At 33.5% G+C, this 21685-nt stretch overlaps 1 protein-coding gene across 1 annotated transcript in view; it reads left to right on the forward strand.

Moving 5' to 3' along the window:
* The window catches only part of LOC106644776 (luciferin sulfotransferase-like), a 304205-nt gene that overhangs the window by 202258 nt on the left and 80262 nt on the right, over positions 1 to 21685 (forward strand). Inside the window, exon 3 of the mRNA XM_089597539.1 lies at positions 18662 to 18963. Within this exon, the coding sequence (XP_089453665.1) occupies positions 18662 to 18963 (302 nt within the window). The remainder of the gene's footprint in view (positions 1 to 18661; positions 18964 to 21685) is intronic.

Consider the following 21685-nt stretch of genomic DNA (forward strand, 5'->3'; position numbering starts at 1 on the left):
GAAGAGTTCAAGTAAAAACTGTCTAAATGTTTTAGTAAACATTAGTTTTGAAGTATTACATTACATTCAAATGACATGTTGATTCTTTAAAACGAATATACAACTATTCAACCGTAAGATCTAAAGAGTTTAGCATCGCAGGTTAAAATAAAGTTGCAGTAATTTATATTAAAAAAAAAAAATACTCTTAGCCTCTAGTTGACTTTAAAAACTTTTTTTTTTATTAAAAATTAAGTCGTGTCTTTTTCATAGAAAAACTCCTCAAGCGATTACATTTAAATTTACCGTTTCATTTCATATCGCAATTAAGCACTTTTTTGCTACTCATTTCACAAGGTCTTAGTAAAAAATTAATTAATTACAAATATGGATTAAAAATAAAACTATCAAGGAATAGGATAAACGCTTGTTTAACATTGTAAGAGTTTCCAAAGCTGTAATAATTAAGTTACAAAGAGTGCTTTTTTAATAAATCAATAGTTTGTTTCAGAGCGATGCAACTTACTACTCATAAAAAAACCACAAATGCTGTACACCAGGGCCCATGGTTTACTAAAGTATCAGTGAGTCTACGTTAATAATTGCTTATTACAACAATTATTTGAAGATCAATGACTTTTTGCAGTACTTTTACAATTCTGAAATTGGAATTTGAAAACAGCACCGCTTATCTCAAGCTAATCTGATTTATAAAAATATAAAATTCTTGATTACTTGAGGACTTTATTAAGTAAAAGACAGAATTCAGAAGAAGGTATAATTGAATAGACAAATACAATTAAACTTTTAAAACAACAATTCATTCTGCTAGATTAATGTTGTGAAATTTCATGTGTTATTTTAACCCATCTGTTCTTTTAAAACCCTTTCCACATTTTTCACATATTTGTTTTTCATGTTTTTTATAAATTAACATACGTCTGTTTAAATGTGACGATCTTCAAAGTTACGTATTTTTAAATTACTGAAAAATTTCTTGCTAAACAATATTTTTAGTTTTCGATTTATTCTCGGATTCGATTTGAATAAGAATTCTTTTTGGATTCTTACATCTTAATAAAGCAACGTATAATTGTCCGTAAGAGAATAAAGGTATTTTAATATACAATCCTAAGGAACCAAAACTCTGTTTTTGTGATTTGTTGATAAACATAGAACATGCTAATACAAAGGGAAACTGTTTTCTATAGAAGACAAAAGGTAATGATAATAAGGTGCCAGTATTAAATGTTATTCTAGGAATATAAACTTTGCTTTTTTTCTTCCATAATTATTTTTGCTTCTATATCAAACTTAAATAATTTTGTTATTTTTAATCTTGTGCCTTTACAGAGACCGTCTGATAAACTAAGAGTTCTTATCAACACTACTATAGCATTTATTTTTAATTTTAATTCGTGTAATGGAAGACCCTCTCTCATATTATTTTAAAATACTATTGAAAAATTAATATTTGTGTTAATTTAATTATGTTAAGTTAATCATATGTTTTATAAACTCCTTTGTGACTCGCGTATTCTGCTGTTGTGAACTAATTTCCAGCCTGCATTGATAAACACTAAGCCAAGCTGTGTATTATAATACAAATGATTAAATACTTTTCATGATACTTTAGTATATTCAGTGTTCTTTTATATTAATAACATCGCGATGGTAGAAAGCGTGAGAATTGCATGGAATGCTGGATGTTTATACAAGTATCCACGGTTGATGTTTTCTTTGGTTGCACAGCAATATGTTAACAACTTACAGAGTGCATATTTGACTCAGTCTTGACACATTCAACGCATTTTACGCTTCTTAAACGTACGCATTTATAATAATTACCTTCAGCCCTCCTTCACCGCTACTGTTATTCCCGGCAGCGTCGTGATGAATGGCGCTCGACCCTCCCAAAAAATTCCCAATAAAAGCACAAGGTGCATTCTCTAAACGGAGTGAAAAAATTGGCAAAATCTACGTAGGTAGTGTTTAATTAGAAAAAAGTGTTAGTACACGTTAAAAAAATGCATTTGACAGGCTTAGAAATATATAACAAAGCAAGTATTTGAGACTGTTATTGGAAAATAACGGCATAAAGCCAAAGGATATGGGTAGGTCAAATGGTAACAAAATAAGTCTGTGGAAACTTATAGGTGCTAACGGAGTATTAGAAATATTATCTCTAAACAGTAAACCAAGGCACTACCTCAACTTAAATAATAACGAAACTTGGACATCTGCGTTAATTAATAGTGGGGTGGCCTACTGTTATTTAGGTAACAATTTTTTGAAAAGATTGGAGAAATTTAATTCATGCTAGTTTACAGTGATGGTAAAAAATGGCATGCATATTGCATTGCAAGGCACCATCAAAGTTGACTTAGAATCAGTTTGTATAAAGGACTTACTTGAGTTTGGACTGGCAGATGGCCTCAAATATAAAGTAATCTTAGGTATTGATTTCTAATGCCAAATTGAAATTTAAATAGATTATATCACAGATTCATGGAATCAATATAAGTTAACATGGAAAAAGTTATATTCAATAGCGAACAATTCCTCTTGTTAATTAACCGAAGCAGTGGTTAAAGGATTACATTCCCTATCCTCTAAGGAATTAGATGAGTCGATCCAACTCTTGAATTAGCTCATACCACCACGTCCCAAAAAGCTAGGCGTCACTTCTATTGCAAAACATTGAATAGACGTACAAGGTCAGGCACCAATCAAACAGTAACCACGTAGAGTGCACTTAAGGTGTTGCAAATAGCAAACGATGAGATTGAGAGACTGAAAAATATTATCGAGAAGTCAGACAGCGCTTCATGCAGCTGTTCGTTACTAGATCCCAAGGCTAACGAAAAATCTTAATTTTGCATCGACTACAAGAAGTTAAATGAGGTCACAAAAATAATGCATACCCGATACGCCTGATGGATGATATTATCGATAAGCTTTGCAAGGCAAAATTTATTTTAAAGATAGACATTGTCAAAGCCTATCACCAAATACTGTTGAAAGATAACAGCAAAGAGCTCACAGCCTTCGTGGTGCTGAGTCGAGGTCTCTATCAGTTTATACAAATGCCTTATGGCCTTACAAATACGCCTGCCACCTTCTAAGCAATTATAGATAAAATTATTAAACCGGAATAGGAGCCATACGTCTATACTTACATAGACGATATTATAATCGTAACGAAAAACTTTCTAGAACACAAGAAATGGCTTGTGATTGTCTTGAAGGCTCTTAAGGACGCCCACTTAGTAATAAATCGTGAAAAATCGGAGTTTCAATGTGCCGAGGTAAAGTACCTGGGGTATAAAGTCGATAAGTATGGATTAAGGGTTGACCCAGATAAGCTCAAACCCATTGTTGACTTTTCAGTTCCGACAAACCTAAAAGAACTCAAGCGATTTACTGCGAAACTATGTGGTAAAAGAAAAAAAGCGCCTATCAGTACTGTGGTCAATAGATCGCCTAATAGGATATTTGCAGGAAAAATGCTTCACAGTCATAAGTGACCATAGTAGCCCGTTATAGATGAATAAGTAAAGGATCCAGTAGGTTGGTTAGCTCGTTGGAATTGGGCCTTGCAGACATACGATGTGGAATTTATTCACCGGAAAGGAAAGCTGCATCAAGTTCTGGACGCTTCGTCTCAGATGTACGATGGCCAAAAAGCAGCACTAGAAAATGTTATCTCAGCTACCCCTACGGAAGATGTTTGGTACAAGAGTAGTATGAAGTCAGTAAAAAAAACTCCTCATATATTCCTTAATTGGAAGATCTCCGAAGGCAAATTGTGGTATCACAAACTAAATATCCTAACAGACCCCGTAATGCCAAAGATAAATGCGTGGAAAATTTTTCTTCCAAAAGAAACAAGGGTAAAAGCATGACAGGAAGTTCATGCAAAAGCCACAAGCTGCCCGTTTAAAAGTCGATAAGAGCTATTTACGCAAAATCATGTACTACTATTAGATAGGATGCTACTGTGACATTACTAGATATGTAAAGGCATGCCAAGAATGCCAGAGAAATAAGGTTCTGCAACAGGCTCTAGCGGATTTGATGGGTAAATGGAATATCAAACAGCCCTGGATGGTAGTAGCCGCTGATATACTTGGGCCATAACCGCCATCAAAAAACGGAAACCGATGTGTGCTAGTTTTTAAGGATCTCTATATGAAGTATCCGGAATTGTGACCCCTTTTTTAAGTGGATGACAAGAATGTAAGAAAAACCTTTAAAGATTTGATTTTTAACTGGTGGGGAAAACTCCAAAATATATACTTACGGATAATGGAGCAGAGTTCATAAATAAGGACACGAAAGAAAGTTGCGCCAGTTCATAAGTTAAACATACTACAATACCGCTGTACTGCGTGCAAGCAAATCTGGCTAAAAGAGTAATAAGAACGTTTAATCGAATGATCAGCTTCTTCCTGGAAGAAGACCATAAAATTTGGGATGTCTACCTTCAAGATTTTGCCTTTGTAATGGATACCATGGAAAACGCATCTATTAAAATGACTCCTACCTTCCTAAACTTTGGTAGGAATCCGTCATCCATGTAACTATCGAACAAACCTATGAACGAGGATAACTTAGATATTAGGAACACTTAGAATTGGGGGGATGGAATACAGAGATTAGCTCTCATAAGAGATTAAACAAAGAAGTATCTCAACAAAGCTAGGGCTTGCACACGAGAAGTATCATAACAAAAAGCACTGACCCAATTAATTCCAAGTAGAAGATCTTGTATTAAGAAAAAATTACGTGTTGTCTTCAGCGGGGATAAGATTTTCAGCAAAATTAGCCTCTATATTCATAGGTCCATGCGCGCTAGTTTAGTTTCTGTCAGAAGTAGTAATGAAGGTTAGGGATGTAGACACCGGAAAAAAGTTAAAGCACACATATAAGATTTAAAAAAGTACACCCCACCCCTAACGACAACCTTAACCCCTACAGATAATGCCATCAAGAAATACGAGGTCGAGGTGGTCGTGGTTACTCAGCCAGCAACAGCACCCAACGGTAAAGGTGCTGTATCTGGAGCCAGACGATGAGGTCAAGGAAGAGTAATACCCCTTTACACCCAGCAGAGGCTGGGTACCAATAGTTTGGAAGGAGACTCTTCTTCCAAACCTGGACGAGGTGAGGGGGAGGTATCGACCGAGGTGGGAGAGACAGAGAAGCTGGCAACTTCCAACCAACCCAATGTCCTGGTGATTGGGATAAACGACTGCAATCCTAGGGAGTAAATTATGCAGCTAAGCCATCTTGACCTGGAGCTTCTCCTCGTCCTAATACCATCAAGGAGCAGCCACAGCTGAAATAGAACCCAGTGAAAAAGGAAGAGAGGCAGTCCGGGAATTGTCGTACCAACAGGGCACGGGTTTAGGGAGGACCTAGGAACAAGGGCCCCAGGTCACTCTCCTGGCCCTTATGGCGTTAAAGGTGACGTGGCCAAACAACGATCCGTGATCATCTGCTGGCAGCACGCGAGACCCTCCTCCACTCACGATAAAAAAGGCTCTACTAACACCGAAACCAGTACCGGATTCTGTCTGCTGGAGGTGTGGAAGGTTGGGACACTGATTCACGTGCTGTAGCTGGCCCTGAACTGGGAGGTTCTGTCACAAATGTGGTACCCGAAATGTTACCCTAGCACAGTGCCCGAAATGCCGTAAATCCTGGCTCGAAGACGGGTGAGGATTCCTTGCTGAACAGGCACACCATTACCCCTACCACCCTCAATAATTCTTGTTCTTTTTCTGTTTTGGGTTTATATATATATATATATTTTATTCCCTTATGTAGCTTATTAATTACCTTTTATTAGCACTTCTTAAAGTAAATTTTTTTTTTTAGTTTTTTATTTATTTATTACAATAGCAATGGTCTGTCATCCTTAGTTTTTTGTTCTCTGCAACTTTTTTCTGCTTAAGCTTTTATTTTTTTATTATTTATATTTTATAAAGAAACATAGTCCAAATATCTGCTAATAAATTTCTATTTATAAAACTGATAGATTTTTCTTCAAACACAGCTACAGTACCATGCATCGTACTATTATTCAAAAACACATGACTTAAATGTATAACTAAGATCTAAAATTCATACTAAAGCACTTGCGAGAACAAGTAACTTGCTGCGTATGCTAAAGTTGAATACCAAACTGCCACCTAGCTGCACCTGCAGGATGGGTTCCTTCAAGATACTCACCAAAGTATTGGCTAAGTTTAGGCACAGGGAGGTAAATGGCGAATAAGTGATATCATGTAACCCACAGATAAGTTCAATGAATGAAAGTAAGAAAAGGCTTGCAAGATTTACAGAGAAAATTTTACTTTTTACATAAATTATACAACTCACTCCCGTTTAACCGGAACTCAAAGTTCTTGTCTTGTCGTCTTGTCTTACAATAAATTTTTTTAAAGTCTTTACAAGCATTTTTTTGCCATTACCTTAAAGATTTTTTTGTTTTTGTCATGCTGTTAGCAAAGCAAACAAACGAATCATTTTAGTTTTATTATATTATTTCTTAGTATAAGTGGTTTTTTTTGTAACGTATGCACACCACCGACATGTAAAAATACTCTGATATATAAAATACTGAAAATATACACTTGAAACCGCACCAGTACATCAAATTATACAGTACACGAACGAAAAAACCAGCCAGAATATCAAATCAAGTTCCAGAAAAAGACATAATATTACGCAAACACTCATACAAAACACACAGAGACACCATCGAGCAAGCGGGTTCAAACTCCATGGTGGATGTACTCCCCAGCAGTGGCGTAATAATATATATGTACATAAGCACTAAAACTGGCTGATGCAAGCCGGTTGAGACGAACGGCATCTTCCAAGAAAAGCCGTATTTTGTTTTGTGTGACGACACACATGTTTTCTCGACGGTGCAACGTCGAAGCTTATACGTATAATTTTGATTCAAGCTTTCTTCCTTTTTTTTTTCTTTATTGTATATAGTGCTGGACTAAATATTTAAAGTCGTAACAACTGTAAAAAAAGCTATTTTCATCGCGAAATTCATAGCATATAAATAGAAAAAAGAGTAGAGAGAATTTCTTGAAAAGCAAAATACATTGAATTAGTGTACAACCTGTCGTACAGTATGTATACAGTATGCATACATATACAGGTGTATTATCTTTTCGAAGTTACGTGTATTTTTAAGTAAACATCTGCTATATATAGTACGTGCGCGTACACCTCTCCCTGAGACATTTTTTGGTTTATGGTGGTTGAAAATTAAGCATAGAAAAGCGTACGTGTGGCACGTACTGGTGTGCATGAGGATTACAATCAATTTTTAATGTTATAGTTTTAGATTTGCGGTGCGATGTAGTACTGTTACATATATTTAGCTTTAATTGCCTCATAAATAAAAAAATAAAATTTCCTTTGTTTTGACAGATGGAAACAAACCAGTCCCAGCCTAGAAAATAAAAAAAAAAGCAAGAGACAAACACAGGTTCTAAGGCAAAAAATAAAGTGTATTTTAAAATAAACATTATTTATCCACAATACTGATATAAAAAATTTTATAATAATTGCTTATATTAAACTAATAAGATAAATGATCGTGTTTAATTATATCACAGACCCAAACACTATCCCTAAACAAGCCTCAACGCCAGAAAAGTCCAAATTAGAAGCTTACAATACAAACCACTTCTGACAGACTCAAAAAAAGAGACGCTCAATCAGCAGAAATAAAGACCGATGAGTGGCAACCCCATAGTGTTAATGAAATGCAAGAAGGTGAGAGAGATGCTGAAAGAGCATGCAATAGAAAGAGTGACGAAAAGGAACAAGTGAGGAAGTTTCAAGGAGAAAATAAAAAGAGACAAAGAATAAGAAAAAGCCAAAAGAAAAGTGGAGAAAGCCAAAAAGACACAAAAATACGCAAAAAGATGAAATAAGTAAACTGAAGAAAGTTCTGAAAGAGAAACAAAGAGAAAAAGAACTACTATCAAGAGTTATTAGATATATCAAAACATGAGAACGAAGCTCTAAGGTCCCCCCTGAAGAGCCGCACAAGAGAGCTGTTGTTAGAATCCTGGCAAACTCCATACATAAGTCTACTGCCACCAATAATAATTTGGGACTTATGGGTATAGATTTATCTTTAATAAGCTCCTCCAAAAACTTAATGTTAAATTATAAAATTTCTAACAAATTAAACGTAACGTTAAAGCGTTTGAATAGTTAAAAAAATTTAATTGTAAAGAACAAGAGTAGTTATGTTCGTAGAATTTATAATTTAAATCTCAAATCTGATTTTAACATTTGGTATGATAAATTAAAAACAAAATTGAGGTCTAAAAAATTAATTGATGTAATCAATCCTATGGTAAAAGAACCTTTGAATGTTAATAACATTAAAATCAGTAAGAGGAAAACAACGGTAAGGGAGATAATTGTTAACCATAAAAATGATACTTCTTATTAGCTAATAATATATATTATCAAACCAAAAGAAACTTTAGAAAAAATAAAAAAAAGCCATAAGGGTTATAACTAACGTGGGCTTTACATCACGGTTCGACAGAGGCTTTACGAATTATAGATAAGCAAAATCAAGAGTGTAGCAGTATCTCGTCGTAAGTTTGATAATATAATAAAAGAATACGAGTGGAGTAGTGAAGCAACTTCTCTGACACACGTGGATAAACGTTCTACATTCCTTTAAGCAGTTAGTAGTGCAATGTCAGAGATTGCTGTTCATAGGATCTCATTTATACAATAAAATAAAAGAGACATAGAAATAGGAAAAAAAAAAACTTTTTATTACAGCTTGAAGCATCGAAGAGAGCCAATCAGTCAATGACTCAAGAGAAAAGAGCCCATATGGCCACTTTGCAGCAGGCAGTAAGGCAAATAGGAGAAATTTCAAATGACACAAACAATCAATGCCACCTGTGTAGTGAGTTTGGTCATTGGAAGTATGAATGCTACATCTAAGAGGAAAAGAAAGTTCTTTGCATGCAACGAGATCCATGAACAAGAGCAAATTTGTGAAGCTCTAAAGCGTATGAGGTATGGAAAAAATAGATCTAACAATTTTAGTAATTTTAGAAGGGGCAGTAGGGAAATGTATAGAGGGAGAGGTAGAGGAGGCCGTACTTTTAACAATAGTAAAAGTGGAAAATCAAACGGTGGCACTAGGGGCAAAGAGAGTGACCCAAAGGTAGAATCACATACAGAAGAAAAGGAGGATAGACAGAGAAATAAAATATCACAAGTAGCACTAGCAGCAGCACATACAGCACTGGCAGCAGCAGAAACATGACTGCCAGTACAACAATAGAAGACCCAAATAATAGGTTATAACACTAAAATTATTAATGATAAAAATAACATAATGTTTTTGTTGAATTCAGGAGCAATAGAGCATATTGTTAATGAGAGCTTAATTTTAAGTAATTATGCTCAAAAACTCCTCAAATGCTATTATAAAGGGCGCACATAAACATTATTCTGCAGATACTAAGATAGAAAGTACAAGAGATCTTTATCTTAAGAGTTAAAATAAGAAAATAAAACTAGCAAATGTTTTGGCCACAGAAAATATACCTAAGAATTTAATTTTCTTAAGACGATTCAAAGACCTAAGCTTAGGTATATATTTAGATAATGAGAAATTGTAAGTTTTTGATAAACTAACAAAAGGTATTTATTTATTGGGTTATTATGAGAAACCAGACTGGAGAATGAATTTTTTAGTTCAAAATAAAATCACAGAGCAGCACGAGTATACTGCGTATACATGCAATGCAGAGATTATTTTAGAGTTTGATTTCACAAAACAATCTCAGAATATCAAAATTACTGAAAAAAAAGAGTTAGAGGGAGAACATGAGAAGTTCTTAAACATTGTGATACAATCAGAAATTGAAACAAAGAAAATGAAAGTCTTATCATAAAAGAACAAAAGATAACTAATTTGGGTATTGATGTACAATTGATCAATAGCAAAATAAAGAACATTGACCAAATTGAAAATGCAGAAGAGATTAACAATTTTAAAAATAATAGAGTTAAATTCTGACTAGTAAAACTCGTTTAAGGTATGCTTTGAAAAATAAAATTAAAATACCTTAACCTACAATATTTAAAATATTCAAGGAGTTTTAACAAGTATTTTAAAAAAGTTGCAGTAAATAGAAATTTGATTGCAAAACTCGTAAATTATCAAAGATGGAAAAACTACCTCACAAAGACATGAAAACGCTAGCTTGCAAGCTTCTCCATACAATCTACACAGGCATTACAAGTAAAATCAACTTAGCTTCTTTAACAGGTAGTTCTCATAATTTTATAGTTTTTATTAATAACTATTTGAAATTTGCATGATCTTGTTCAATTAAAAATTAGAGTAGAGCAGGTAGGTGTTAAGAAAATTTCATTTCAACTATGAGAAGTTTAGTAAGAAGAAATGAAAAAGTAGGTTATATAAAAATGGATACTGCAAAGGAGAATACAGGAGAAGAGTTTAAGAAAACAATAAAAAGAGAAAACTTTGAAGGCAACTATGCCCCACCATATAGTTCTGAACTCAACGGAACAGCTAAGAGACTCAATAAAACTCTCTAACAGAAAATAAGAACCCTGTCAATAGACTCCGGCTTATTTAAATCCATGTGGGTATTAACAATAGAGGCAGCAATTAATGTTTATAATAGGACTATGCATCAAACTATTGATTTTGACATCCCACTTAATAAATTAAATCTAAGAGTAAAATCTGATTTTGACAAAATCAAATGATTTGGATATACAGCTTACGCATACTTGCCGAAGACAAAATCAAAATTCTCCAAAAGAGTCAGTAGGACAATCTTAGTTGGATATTCTAAAACAGGTTTTATTTTGTGGGAACCCTCAACAAATAAGTTTTCAACCTTGAGGAACATTATATTTCATGAAAAATTACTTTACGAAAATGTGTACAAAACAAATAATTCAAATAATGGTACTAGTTTGGAACCATAATAAAATGAAAGAGATTTAAAACAAAATGGACAAGAGACTCAAAAGAATATACTTTAAGAGAACACACTTCAAGAGACTAGAAGTTTTTAAACTTAACTAGAAGAAGAACCAAGAGATCTTAGACCGAATCAACCTTCTATGGCTGATTATTATGAGGATTTTATCAAATATTGACTATCTAAAGGTAAGGTAAGAGTGAATTGGGTTTCAACAAATAATAATATTGTAGATATTGTAACCAAATTTTTACTGACCCCTTCTTATGTAAAGCTAAGAGTGAAACTTTTGAATGAACAAAGAAAAAAGAGTTTGTAAAAGAGAAGCACAAAAGAGTTGAGATTTATTATATGTTTGTTTTCTGTTTTATTTTGTTAAGAGACGCCAACACGCATGACTGAGGACAAAGAAGATGTAAAAGTAGAGCAGCTTAGAGGAAGATAAGGTTCAATTGAAAACCAAAAAATCTGTGTGGTTGTTGATTAGTTCTGCCTACACAAGGCAAAGTTTAACTACGTTTTCTGTTTATTATTTTTTATTCATTTTGTACATAAGTGTATTTTATTACATCATTTAGATTTTCTATATCACTACAACATATAGTGTTCCTTTGCTTAAGAAATGCCTAAGCTTAGTTTATCAGTACACTAAAGCGGAAGTAGTGTTATAAATGAGGTTTAAGATGTGCAGATGGGGCAAGCATACGGTCACCGCATCGAGGGAGTGAGTTGGGCAGACGCGCGGACTGACGTAGAAAGAGGACAACTTCCAGTTAAATAACGTGTGCGCTGCTCTGTGAAAAAGAGTTTCTCTAAGGGTTATAAACAATTAATATAAAATGACTTGAATAAAATAAATAATGCAAAATAAGAAACAAAATTCAAAAAATACATTAAATTATCTTGATTAGTATCCGTCGGGATTTTCGGGAGAAATCAGAGTACATGTAACTGGAAAGATGAACGTTACAGTGTGTTCGACAATCCACACTACAGGAGCTCTAAATGCTGAGAGTGTACTGTTGCTACGAGTCTTCAAGAGCACTGGTTATTGCAATCATTTGAGAGAAGAGTTTGCTGCAAAGAGTTCGGTTCTGTCCATAAAATGCACGTAACAATGTTGACTATAGTGGGCAGCTACTTTTAGTAGTTGGTGCCTATTTCAAAATCATTAAAAAAAAAATTAAAAGTAGTAAGAGTGTTGCAATTGACCCTTGTAAATAAGGTTAACATACAAAATAAGATATTTTTAATAGTGAAAAAATGTTTATTTAGGTAATGTAGTAATTTTTAAAAAACTGAGTATATACAAATAGAGCCGGCCGTGCACTGTAAAAATTGATTTGTCAATTTATTACTAGCGTTAGAATGAATCTGACGTTTAGCATTAAGTACGATATATTTATATATATTTGGATGTCAAATTTTTTTCAACATTTAGCGTGGTAAAATTACGATAATTTTTGACTGGGTGGCATAGGTGCAGGACAGGCATAGCACACAAAGCGACTCAGCAATCGACACAGTTGCGAATTTAGCATCAATAGCTGACTATTTAACCACCGAAATAGTAAGACAAGAGCTATGGGTTTGTTTTATTCACAAACGTTGTTCATTAGTTTTTCAATTATACAATAAGCGTAATTATTATTTTAAGTAGCTTTTTATAAATTGGGTAGTGTCACTTTAATTATAAATATTGTTTTTTTTTTAATGTTGGAAATTATGCAAAAAAAGACTATACAGCTTAATTCACTACTCTCTAAACCTTAATAAGAGAAAAAGTTATGTAGGGCATAAGTTGATCAGCTCTGTACTTAGAAATAATTTTCTTCAAACCCCGGCCGAAAGTACGTGCTTCCCTGCTCGATTTCACTTGGGTCGTAATATACTATTGTATGTTAGTTAATTTTTTATCTGATAGATGGTTAAATATAATCTTACTAATATATAAAGCAAAGTCGCTAAAACCGTTGTAATCGCTAACCGCGAAAACTACTGAACCGATTTTGCTGAAATTTTGCACACTGATTCATGATACTTCCTAGATGGTTTTAGTATAGTTTTTATCATAAAAAATTTAATAACAATAGCAAAAAATAAGCTCAAAGTTTTGCAAAAATACGCCAGCTTTTCACTTTAGTTCAGTAAAATCCGCTAGGTGGCGTCGACATAAAATCGAGGCTACCTGCAACAGAATTAAATAAGTGTGGTTATAATAAGCCGGAGCGTCTCGATATCCATGCAGTCGTACTCTGGCAGTTCCACGAACTGTCCAAGGCATGCTCAAGATAGTCTTGCAGCTGGGTATCCCGGTTACAGACGACACTCTTCTGTAAGGGGGAAGGGACCTAGGTGTCCATTCACCGTAAATCTCGACGAGTGCGATCAAAATAAAATTAATTCCAACCGATGACGTCTCTGGCATAATACCAGGAGACATATCCACCCAGAGCACAATCTGCACCAATTCAGAGTTGTGTGGCACTGTGGCAGTCCCACCATCCCACCTGGTGCAGATAGAGAATTTTTTACTTCATATGTAAGCCAGGGAAAATAGCTCTGAGGGGCACGGGCAGCCACAACGGCTACCATCTTGGTCGTCGCGTCCCCAACGCGCTTACCCACATGTTCCCGTCTAACGATGAGCGGTTGGTTATCCAGGAAACGACCTGAAGACGAGATATTCTTTGGTCAGTGGCGTACCTCCCTCCATCACATTCTCTGTACATCGAGACTCCCAGGGTAAGAATCAAGCAACCCGTAGCCAGCTCTTCATCATCAGGAATAATAATAAAGAATAGCCTGGGAGTTTCACCACTGGCGCTTTTTAGGGCCATTACAAGTATTTACATTCCCTACTTAACCATAAATTTCATCGGTTCTTTTTAGGATCCACCTAAGTGTAAACTACCTTGCCAACAAATACATTTTTACTACCATTTCCGGAAGCGATTCGTCGACTAAAAGACTATATTAACTAAGACGGGCACTATTAAACCAAGTCAGCCATTCACTAGCAGACGTCACCTGCGGAGTTGTTCTTCGCAAGGCTGGGAAACCCGGTGACCGACGACCCTATACTACCCTCTCGACTCTAAGCATTCAACCAGCAATCACTGATCCCCTCCAAGGTCTGCGCTGGGAAAACCTATAACAGCTATCAAGGAAAAAAAATTTGAGCCAACGGGACAGCCTCCACTGGACAAGTATCACTAACCAATCTCCTCATCTAAGATCACCAAAACAACTGAATCTGCAAATAAAAAAGGTGCTTTAGACACCAACGTCTTCGACGTTATACCGGGAGACGTTGGGAAAGAGCACTACAACTAGCCCCAAAGCTTCGGACTTTGTAATTTTACTCCCGATCAGTCTGGGTCTTCAACAGCAAGTCAGAGAAGATCACCCTGAGGTATCCAGGCAGTCTTAATTGCTGTTAACTGCAGTCAAGAAAGAGTTAACTTAAGAAGCTCACCGGTCTTTTTTAGGGCCATCGGACGTCGAACTACCTTGCCAACAAATATATTAGAACTTAAAAAAGTTGAGATAAAACAGCTTTTAAGGGTCACAAAAATTTTAAGCATGCCAAAACTCGCAAGAGGGTGAATTGGAAGAAAAACTCCAAGTGTATCTAATAAATACAATTTCACTTAGGCGTCAAGAAACTGACGCAGAAAATTAATCGAGATTGAAACAGCAGCTTCAAAATCGACAACTAAAGAGTCAATTACGTGAGAGATCAGCTTTTTATTGTACCCTCACAGCAATCTCTGAAATCTTTAAAGATCCTTCTTCAGATTTTTTAATGAGTAGAAAATGTATTTGTGTTTTTGTGGCAATAAAAATGTAGGGTTTAAGGTCCAGGACTTTGTTGCTCTGGTAATAAAGTTGTGAGATATGTGAAAAAAATTTTTTTTTCATACATATTTTTGGGGGGTTTAAAATCTTAACAGTTTTAAAAAATAGCCCTTTTCGTGAATTACACGGGAGAAACTGTAAATCAACGGCTTCTCATGGCCACCGATTATTTTATGGCATAAAGAACGCACGGTACTTTTCAGCATTATCATTTTTTTGAATTTTTACACCTTATTATTTAACGAAATAAACTATATGGATTTCGAAAAAATATGTTTTTAATAAGAAGATTTTTGTTTTGAGATGTATCAGGAATATATGTGTAAAATTTCTAACTGAAAATGTTTCACATTACATGTCAACACACTACGATGTTCCATTTCGTAAGTCTCGGGCGAAGCCGAGACGGGGGGCTGCTAGTACCTTTATAAGGAAAGTAGTCTCTTATTTCATAAGTCAATCAATTTGGCATAAAAAAAAGAAATATTAACTTAAAAATGTATGAAAATACATTTATTATTATTATGTTCATTAACTTTATAATTTATAAATGTACAACATCAACACTTCAATAAGTAAAGTCGTCACTCATTAAAAAGAATTCAAATTTCACGAATTATTTTTTGTATTGATAGCAAAATAGAGTTAGCCATTATTAGAGTTAAAGAAGATAATCACGTAAAAGTTTAGCCATTAGTTTAAGTGCCATGATCCATTCTTAAAAAAAACTGAAAATAGTAAATTATAGTATAATTATATAAGATGAAAAACTTAGCGGTCCTTTACTGCTGGTGACCAACATAAATTATATTTCTTTCTCCTGAGTAGACTCATTTCATTTTTGTCACACATCCCACCACTAACTATTTACTAGCGTTAATTGAGCTTGGCTACTATCATACTATGTTTGCCCTTCCTAAGTGCTACACAATTTTCTCGAAAATAAATGTATTGACCTTTCTTTTTTTTTTTTCATAAAAAAATCTAGTAAAATTTATATATAATCTTTAAATTTTGAAGCTTACCAGCATTTTACTAAAAATCGCCCCAGCCTCTTAATATCTGCATTTTTCATTGCTGCAAACGTACAAATACATATTCTACCTATTTTAAAATCTGGAAAACTTAAAGAATTACTGTAAGGTTTATAATAATAAGCTGATCTCTCACTCCTTATTTGTTTAATTTACTGCTGCCACTTTAATATCAATAAATGTTCTGCATCAGTTTCTTGACGCCTTAAATTGTATACATTAGATGCATTTGAAGTTTTCCTTCCAATATGATTTTGTGTGACTTTTGGCATGGTTAAGACTTTTGTGAGCCCTAAACGCTATTTTTTGTCAACTTTGTTAAGGTTATAATATATGTTTTGGTAAGGTAATAGTTCGACGTCTAATGACCCTAAAAAGGACCGGTGGGCCTCTTAAGTAAACTTTTCCGTGACTGAAGTTTCCAGCAAACGTGACTGCCTTTATACCTCAGGGTGATCTTTTCTAGCCGGTAATTGTAGCACCAGACAGATTAGGAGAAAACTACAAGGTCTTAAGCGTTGGAGCTAGTTGTACAGCTCTTTCTTTCCCAACATTTCCTGATGTAACGCTGAAGAAGTTGGTGTCTAAAGCATCTTTTGTTTTGCCAACTCAGTTGTTTTGATGATCTAAGGTAAGGAGATTGGTTCATGATGCTTGACCGTTGGAGACTATCTCGTTTGTTAAAATTTTTTTTTCATAGCTGTTAGGTTTACTCAGCGTAGACCTTGGAGAAGATCAGGTATTCCTAGTTGAATCCTTGGAGTTATAGTGTTGTTGGTCCCCAAGGTTCCCAGCCTTGCAACGAAAAACTCCGTTCATGACGTCTGCCAGTGAATTGTTGACTTGGTTTAATAGTGGCTGGCTTTATATAACCTTTGGTCCACGAATCTTTGCCAGAAATGGTAGTAAAAATGTATTTGTTGGCAAGGTAAGTTTAATTAAGGTGGCCCATGAAAGAACCGATGAAATTAATGGTTAAGTAGGGAACGTTAATACTTAAGCATTTATCAATCATGGTGGCTCAGGATGGACTTTGACATAAATCGGTTGTCTATTAGAGAACAATGTTGTTGGTAACCAGGATACCCAGCTGCACGACCCCCTGCTCTACGCTCTATACACTGCTGATGATTGACCGTGGTATTAGGTACTTTGCTCAGGGATATAATAATCAGTCTTACTTAATTCTATTGCAGGTAGCTTAAATTTTACTGTTATGCCACCTAGTGGATCCCACTGAACTAAAATGAAAAGCTAGGGTGTTCTTACAAAACTTTAAGCTCATTTATTGCTATTGTTATTAATTTTTTCAAGATAAAAACTATACTAAAACCGTCTAGGAAGTGTCAAGAATCAGTATGCAAAATTTCAGCTAGATCAGTTAAGTAGTTTTTGCCGTTAGTGATTCCAACAGTTTTTTCGACTTAGCTCTATGTATTAGTAAGTTGAAAATTTAAAGTGATTATAGCATCGTATTATTAATCAGTATGTTCAATGTATATTTTTGTATGTATCATAATCTCTACTGCTACATTCAAAAAATATCAAGCATTCCAAGAAAATTACATTATTAAAACAAAAAGCATATTTACGTATAGTATTATCATGTAAGGACATATAACATAGTTCCTTACAAACTTATAAGATACAGGATAAATAATAAGAATAAAAATAATAACAATAAAGTATGCAATACATTTCAATAATTTTATTTTAGTAGAGAAATAACAAAAGTAAAATTTATTCATAAAACTAAGTAATATTCTGATTGTGGAGAAACGGCTTAGAAGATTAAACAGTAGGCTTACGACGTAAAAATTGTTTAATCGTAAATAAAAGTTAACGTTTTATTCACATATTTCTAGTACTTGCTGTGGTTTAAGTTCGTTTCATCATATTAAATATCAGTTTTTTAAAAATCAATTCATTTAAATGGAAAGTCACTTTGAGTTATAAATGTTATCAACCAAAATCTTCTATTTACTTGATAATAACTAAACGTTATTAGTTGTTAAAATATTTTATACGTGCAAGTCTTATAAACATTTACCAAACTCATCTATCTGTAAAAACAGAAGTTTTTATAAAGAAAGGATTGTACTTGTATTATACTACAGAAAAACCAAATTATTTTACAGTATCTGTATTAATACTTTTTCTAAATCATGCTAGACTGTTAGTAGTTCTGTTTTGTTATTTTTTAAAGTTACATCATTACAGAGAATAACTATTCTAAGTAATTATTTATTTAATCAAATCTTTCCGAGCAAAAAGTAATTGAGGACCTAGATCGAGAAATCGGCTCAGCGCTCGAAGCTTTCAAAAAATACTGTCAAGAAACTGAAACTTCGAAAATTAATGATTAGGTCAAGATGTTGCAAAATTATATACTTAAATACAAACAATAGCCAATATTTTAAGTATTCTTGTACAGAAATTTAATAAAGACTTTGAAGGTTTCTAGTAAATAATATTTTAATAGTTTCCCACTTTTTCCAGTGCCAAATAGCAATAATCGACAACATAAAACAGTAATTGAGCCAATTGTGTAGTTGAAAGTTTTTTTTCAGACAATTAAGTAACAACTGACAACATATAACACTCATTGAGCCAAGTGCGTAGCTTAGAGTTTTTTTAGACGATTAAGTATATAAGCTATTTCTTGAACTAGGTTATTTAATTTTCGTGTTTTTTATCAAATAATAATAAACTGCACATTATGAACTATTTTATATAAATGTATTTTTTTAGATTTTCTGGTGTCATCACGACAGCAAGGATAGCTTTACGTGATCCTGAAACCAAAGCTCCTCAATGGGTCACCAACAGTCCAGAATTCTGTAGGAAGATCTCAAAGCCTCGGTACATAAAAACTCACCTTCCTTTTAATTTACTACCACGACAGATTCGAAGCTGTGAAAAAAGACCGAAAATAATTTACGTTACTAGAAATCCAAAAGATGTCTGTGTCTCGTTTTACCATCACTCAAAATTATTGGAAGGTTATTCCGGATGTTTCGATGATTTTTGCAAGCAGTTTTTAAGTAATAAAGGTATACAAATAGTTTTAACGTCCAAAAATTACTCTACAGACACTTGATAACTTAGGATAAAAGATATAATTTTCAATTGACATAAAGAAAGTAAATGGAACTATTAAGTTTTTAAAAAAAATGAATCAAGTCATTATTTTTTTGAGCCCGGAAAAAAAACTTGTTTGGGCATCGCCCTCTATTCATTGATTCTATAATAAAAACTGAAAGCGTTTATAGTATGGTCAAGGCTCAGTAACTGGGCCATCTGTCCAACAGTTGTAATAAAAAATCTTTGATACTAAAACTTGTTTGTTAAAAATAAAGGACACTTTCAAATAACAAAAAAAAATTTTTACTATTGATGAGAAATGTTGGAACACTTTGTGTACAGGAAAATTGACTATAGAATATTCAAACAATTTTTCGTATGTTTTAAAATTTTTAAAAAAATTTGAGTTATCTCTTGTATATCTTACGTAGCTACAAACTATTGTCATAAAAAATTATTAAGTATAAGAAAGTAGGGTCATTTATAAATAAGATAGAAGTTTGAGTTTATTTATTATTAAAACTATTAATTTTGGAAATAAACACATGCTACTCATCTACAAAAGTATTTCAATGCCCTTGATTTATAAAAAATTCCATAAAGTCTCATTGACTGTGTAGTCAGAACTGTGTCATTCACGTGAGATTTATAGATAAAGAAGCCACGTACACGTGCTCTCTTTCCCTCTCGCTCCTTAGTCAAATTTGTACATAGAAAAATCATATGCATGAGCTCTATTGTACAAAATACGTTGACTAGCTAAAGTGGGATAAGGAAACTATGTATTGTAAGACTTTCTTTCTCTCTCTCATACCTCTTACTCCCTACGCATGATTTTGTATTCTGGTGTGCTCAAAAGTGTAGTGTAAAAGTTAAAATAAAAGCTTACGTGCTTGCATATAAAAATGCATAAACACATGCAATAGCTTTTGTGCGAGTGTACATGTATGGACGAAAACTCTCGCGTAATCGTATATATACTTGCATGAGATCTCAGACGAGGAAATGTATAGTCTCACGAGCTATCAGACGCATCCTATACATGCATGTGCTATTGTGCATTCGGTAAAGCCCAGTATTATACTTAAAGATCCAAAAACGTCAAAATAATCTGAATCATTTATAAGCTTACTTGTCTGCAGTATGTCTAACTAATCTGTATTTTTCAGCATTGAATTAAGAGTAGAATACTTTGAAACCTTACCCTTTATTGACATTCTTATGCCAACATTTTTTACACTTTTGTAGTTTAATGCTGTTAAGTTTGTATATTCCTCCAATCAAATCACAAATAGCATTATTAACTATTGCAGTTCGTAAAACATTAGCGTTGTTAGTCAATGCAAGCCTTCCATAATTATGTAGAGCACTCTGCAAAGGTGACTTATTTCAGGTGGTGATTTATAATCAATTCTTTTTGCCATTCAAAAAATGCATTAGAAGTCAAATAACGTTAAAAACAATAAATTTTTCACAATTATGTTCATCACCTGAAAGATGATCATAAAGAGAAAGCTTCTTTGAAAAAGAATTTTCCTTGTTCAAAAAGTTTTCTGCTATCGAGGAAACAAAGTTTTCGAGTGATTACGCTTGGATGATACCCACAGTAGGTGTATTAATGCATCAAATTACTTATAATGACTACTATGTATAGAAAAGTTAATTTACTTTTTAATAAATAAATTTTTTAATGGAACAAGTTATAACTGGTAGTTTTTTTTGTTTTACACGTGAATATAAATAAATGTTTTATATGCACAGCATTTTATTATACATATAAAACTATTTCATTAGTAGTAGTAATAGGCTGTTGCAAGTATTTGGCTGTAACATCTTGTCTCATTTTTTTAGAAATTCTGGCAACTCACTGATTTTTTTTTTAGAAGGAATTCTCCACTAACAAGTTTAATTAGTATCACTAAATCAAACATCCGTAATATAGAGAGGACTTGACTATCAATAAAGTATCTTTTACAACTAGGGATAGAGAAGAAAAATATTTTCTTGTAGAAAGCAAATGCAATTTTTTTAATTGAATAAAAATCCATTGATTACATTACATTAAGAGTAGGAAATAAACGAATTAAAACCGTGGATAGTTTTAGTAAAACTACAAAAAAATATTGACTGACAATATTTAGCACACCTTAGAATCATGCTTTAGTTTTCTCAAAAAAGTTTTTTCTTGCAGTTTTGTCAACTCTGAACTTCTCTTTGGATTTTTTCTGCTGTTGTACACTTTTTGAGTTGATGACTGGATGGTTAATAATGCTATCACAAGTTGAGGTTGTGAATCAAACTGATCTATAAAAAGTGTACATAGTTTACGTATAAGGAAACCTCACTACTTTACATAATTTTTCTGGAGTCAGGTGATCTTTATGCATTTCTTGTAAAATAGTTATTTCCTTATCTTTTTCACTTCCATTTACGTTTCTACTTTTTCGTTTTGTATTTATTAATAACATGGTTTCTTAGGTACTAATGACTCAGCTCTTTTCAGACTACAGTTGTTACATGTATTCGTTTTGGTCACGTATACATTAAATTTTTTGCTGTAGTCTTCCCCAAAATTTGAAAAAAATAATTTGTAGAATGAGCCATTGTGTAATGTTATTTCCTTGACCAACTATTTCTTCGCGATTTCTCCTTCATCCCTTGCTTCTTTTATATCTGCTATTATAATGGCCC

Source organism: Copidosoma floridanum, unplaced genomic scaffold, assembly GCF_036245765.1.
Source record: "Copidosoma floridanum isolate Cflo_tuat_1 unplaced genomic scaffold, Cflo_Japanese_pri ptg000033l, whole genome shotgun sequence".
Lineage (NCBI taxonomy): Eukaryota > Metazoa > Arthropoda > Insecta > Hymenoptera > Encyrtidae > Copidosoma > Copidosoma floridanum.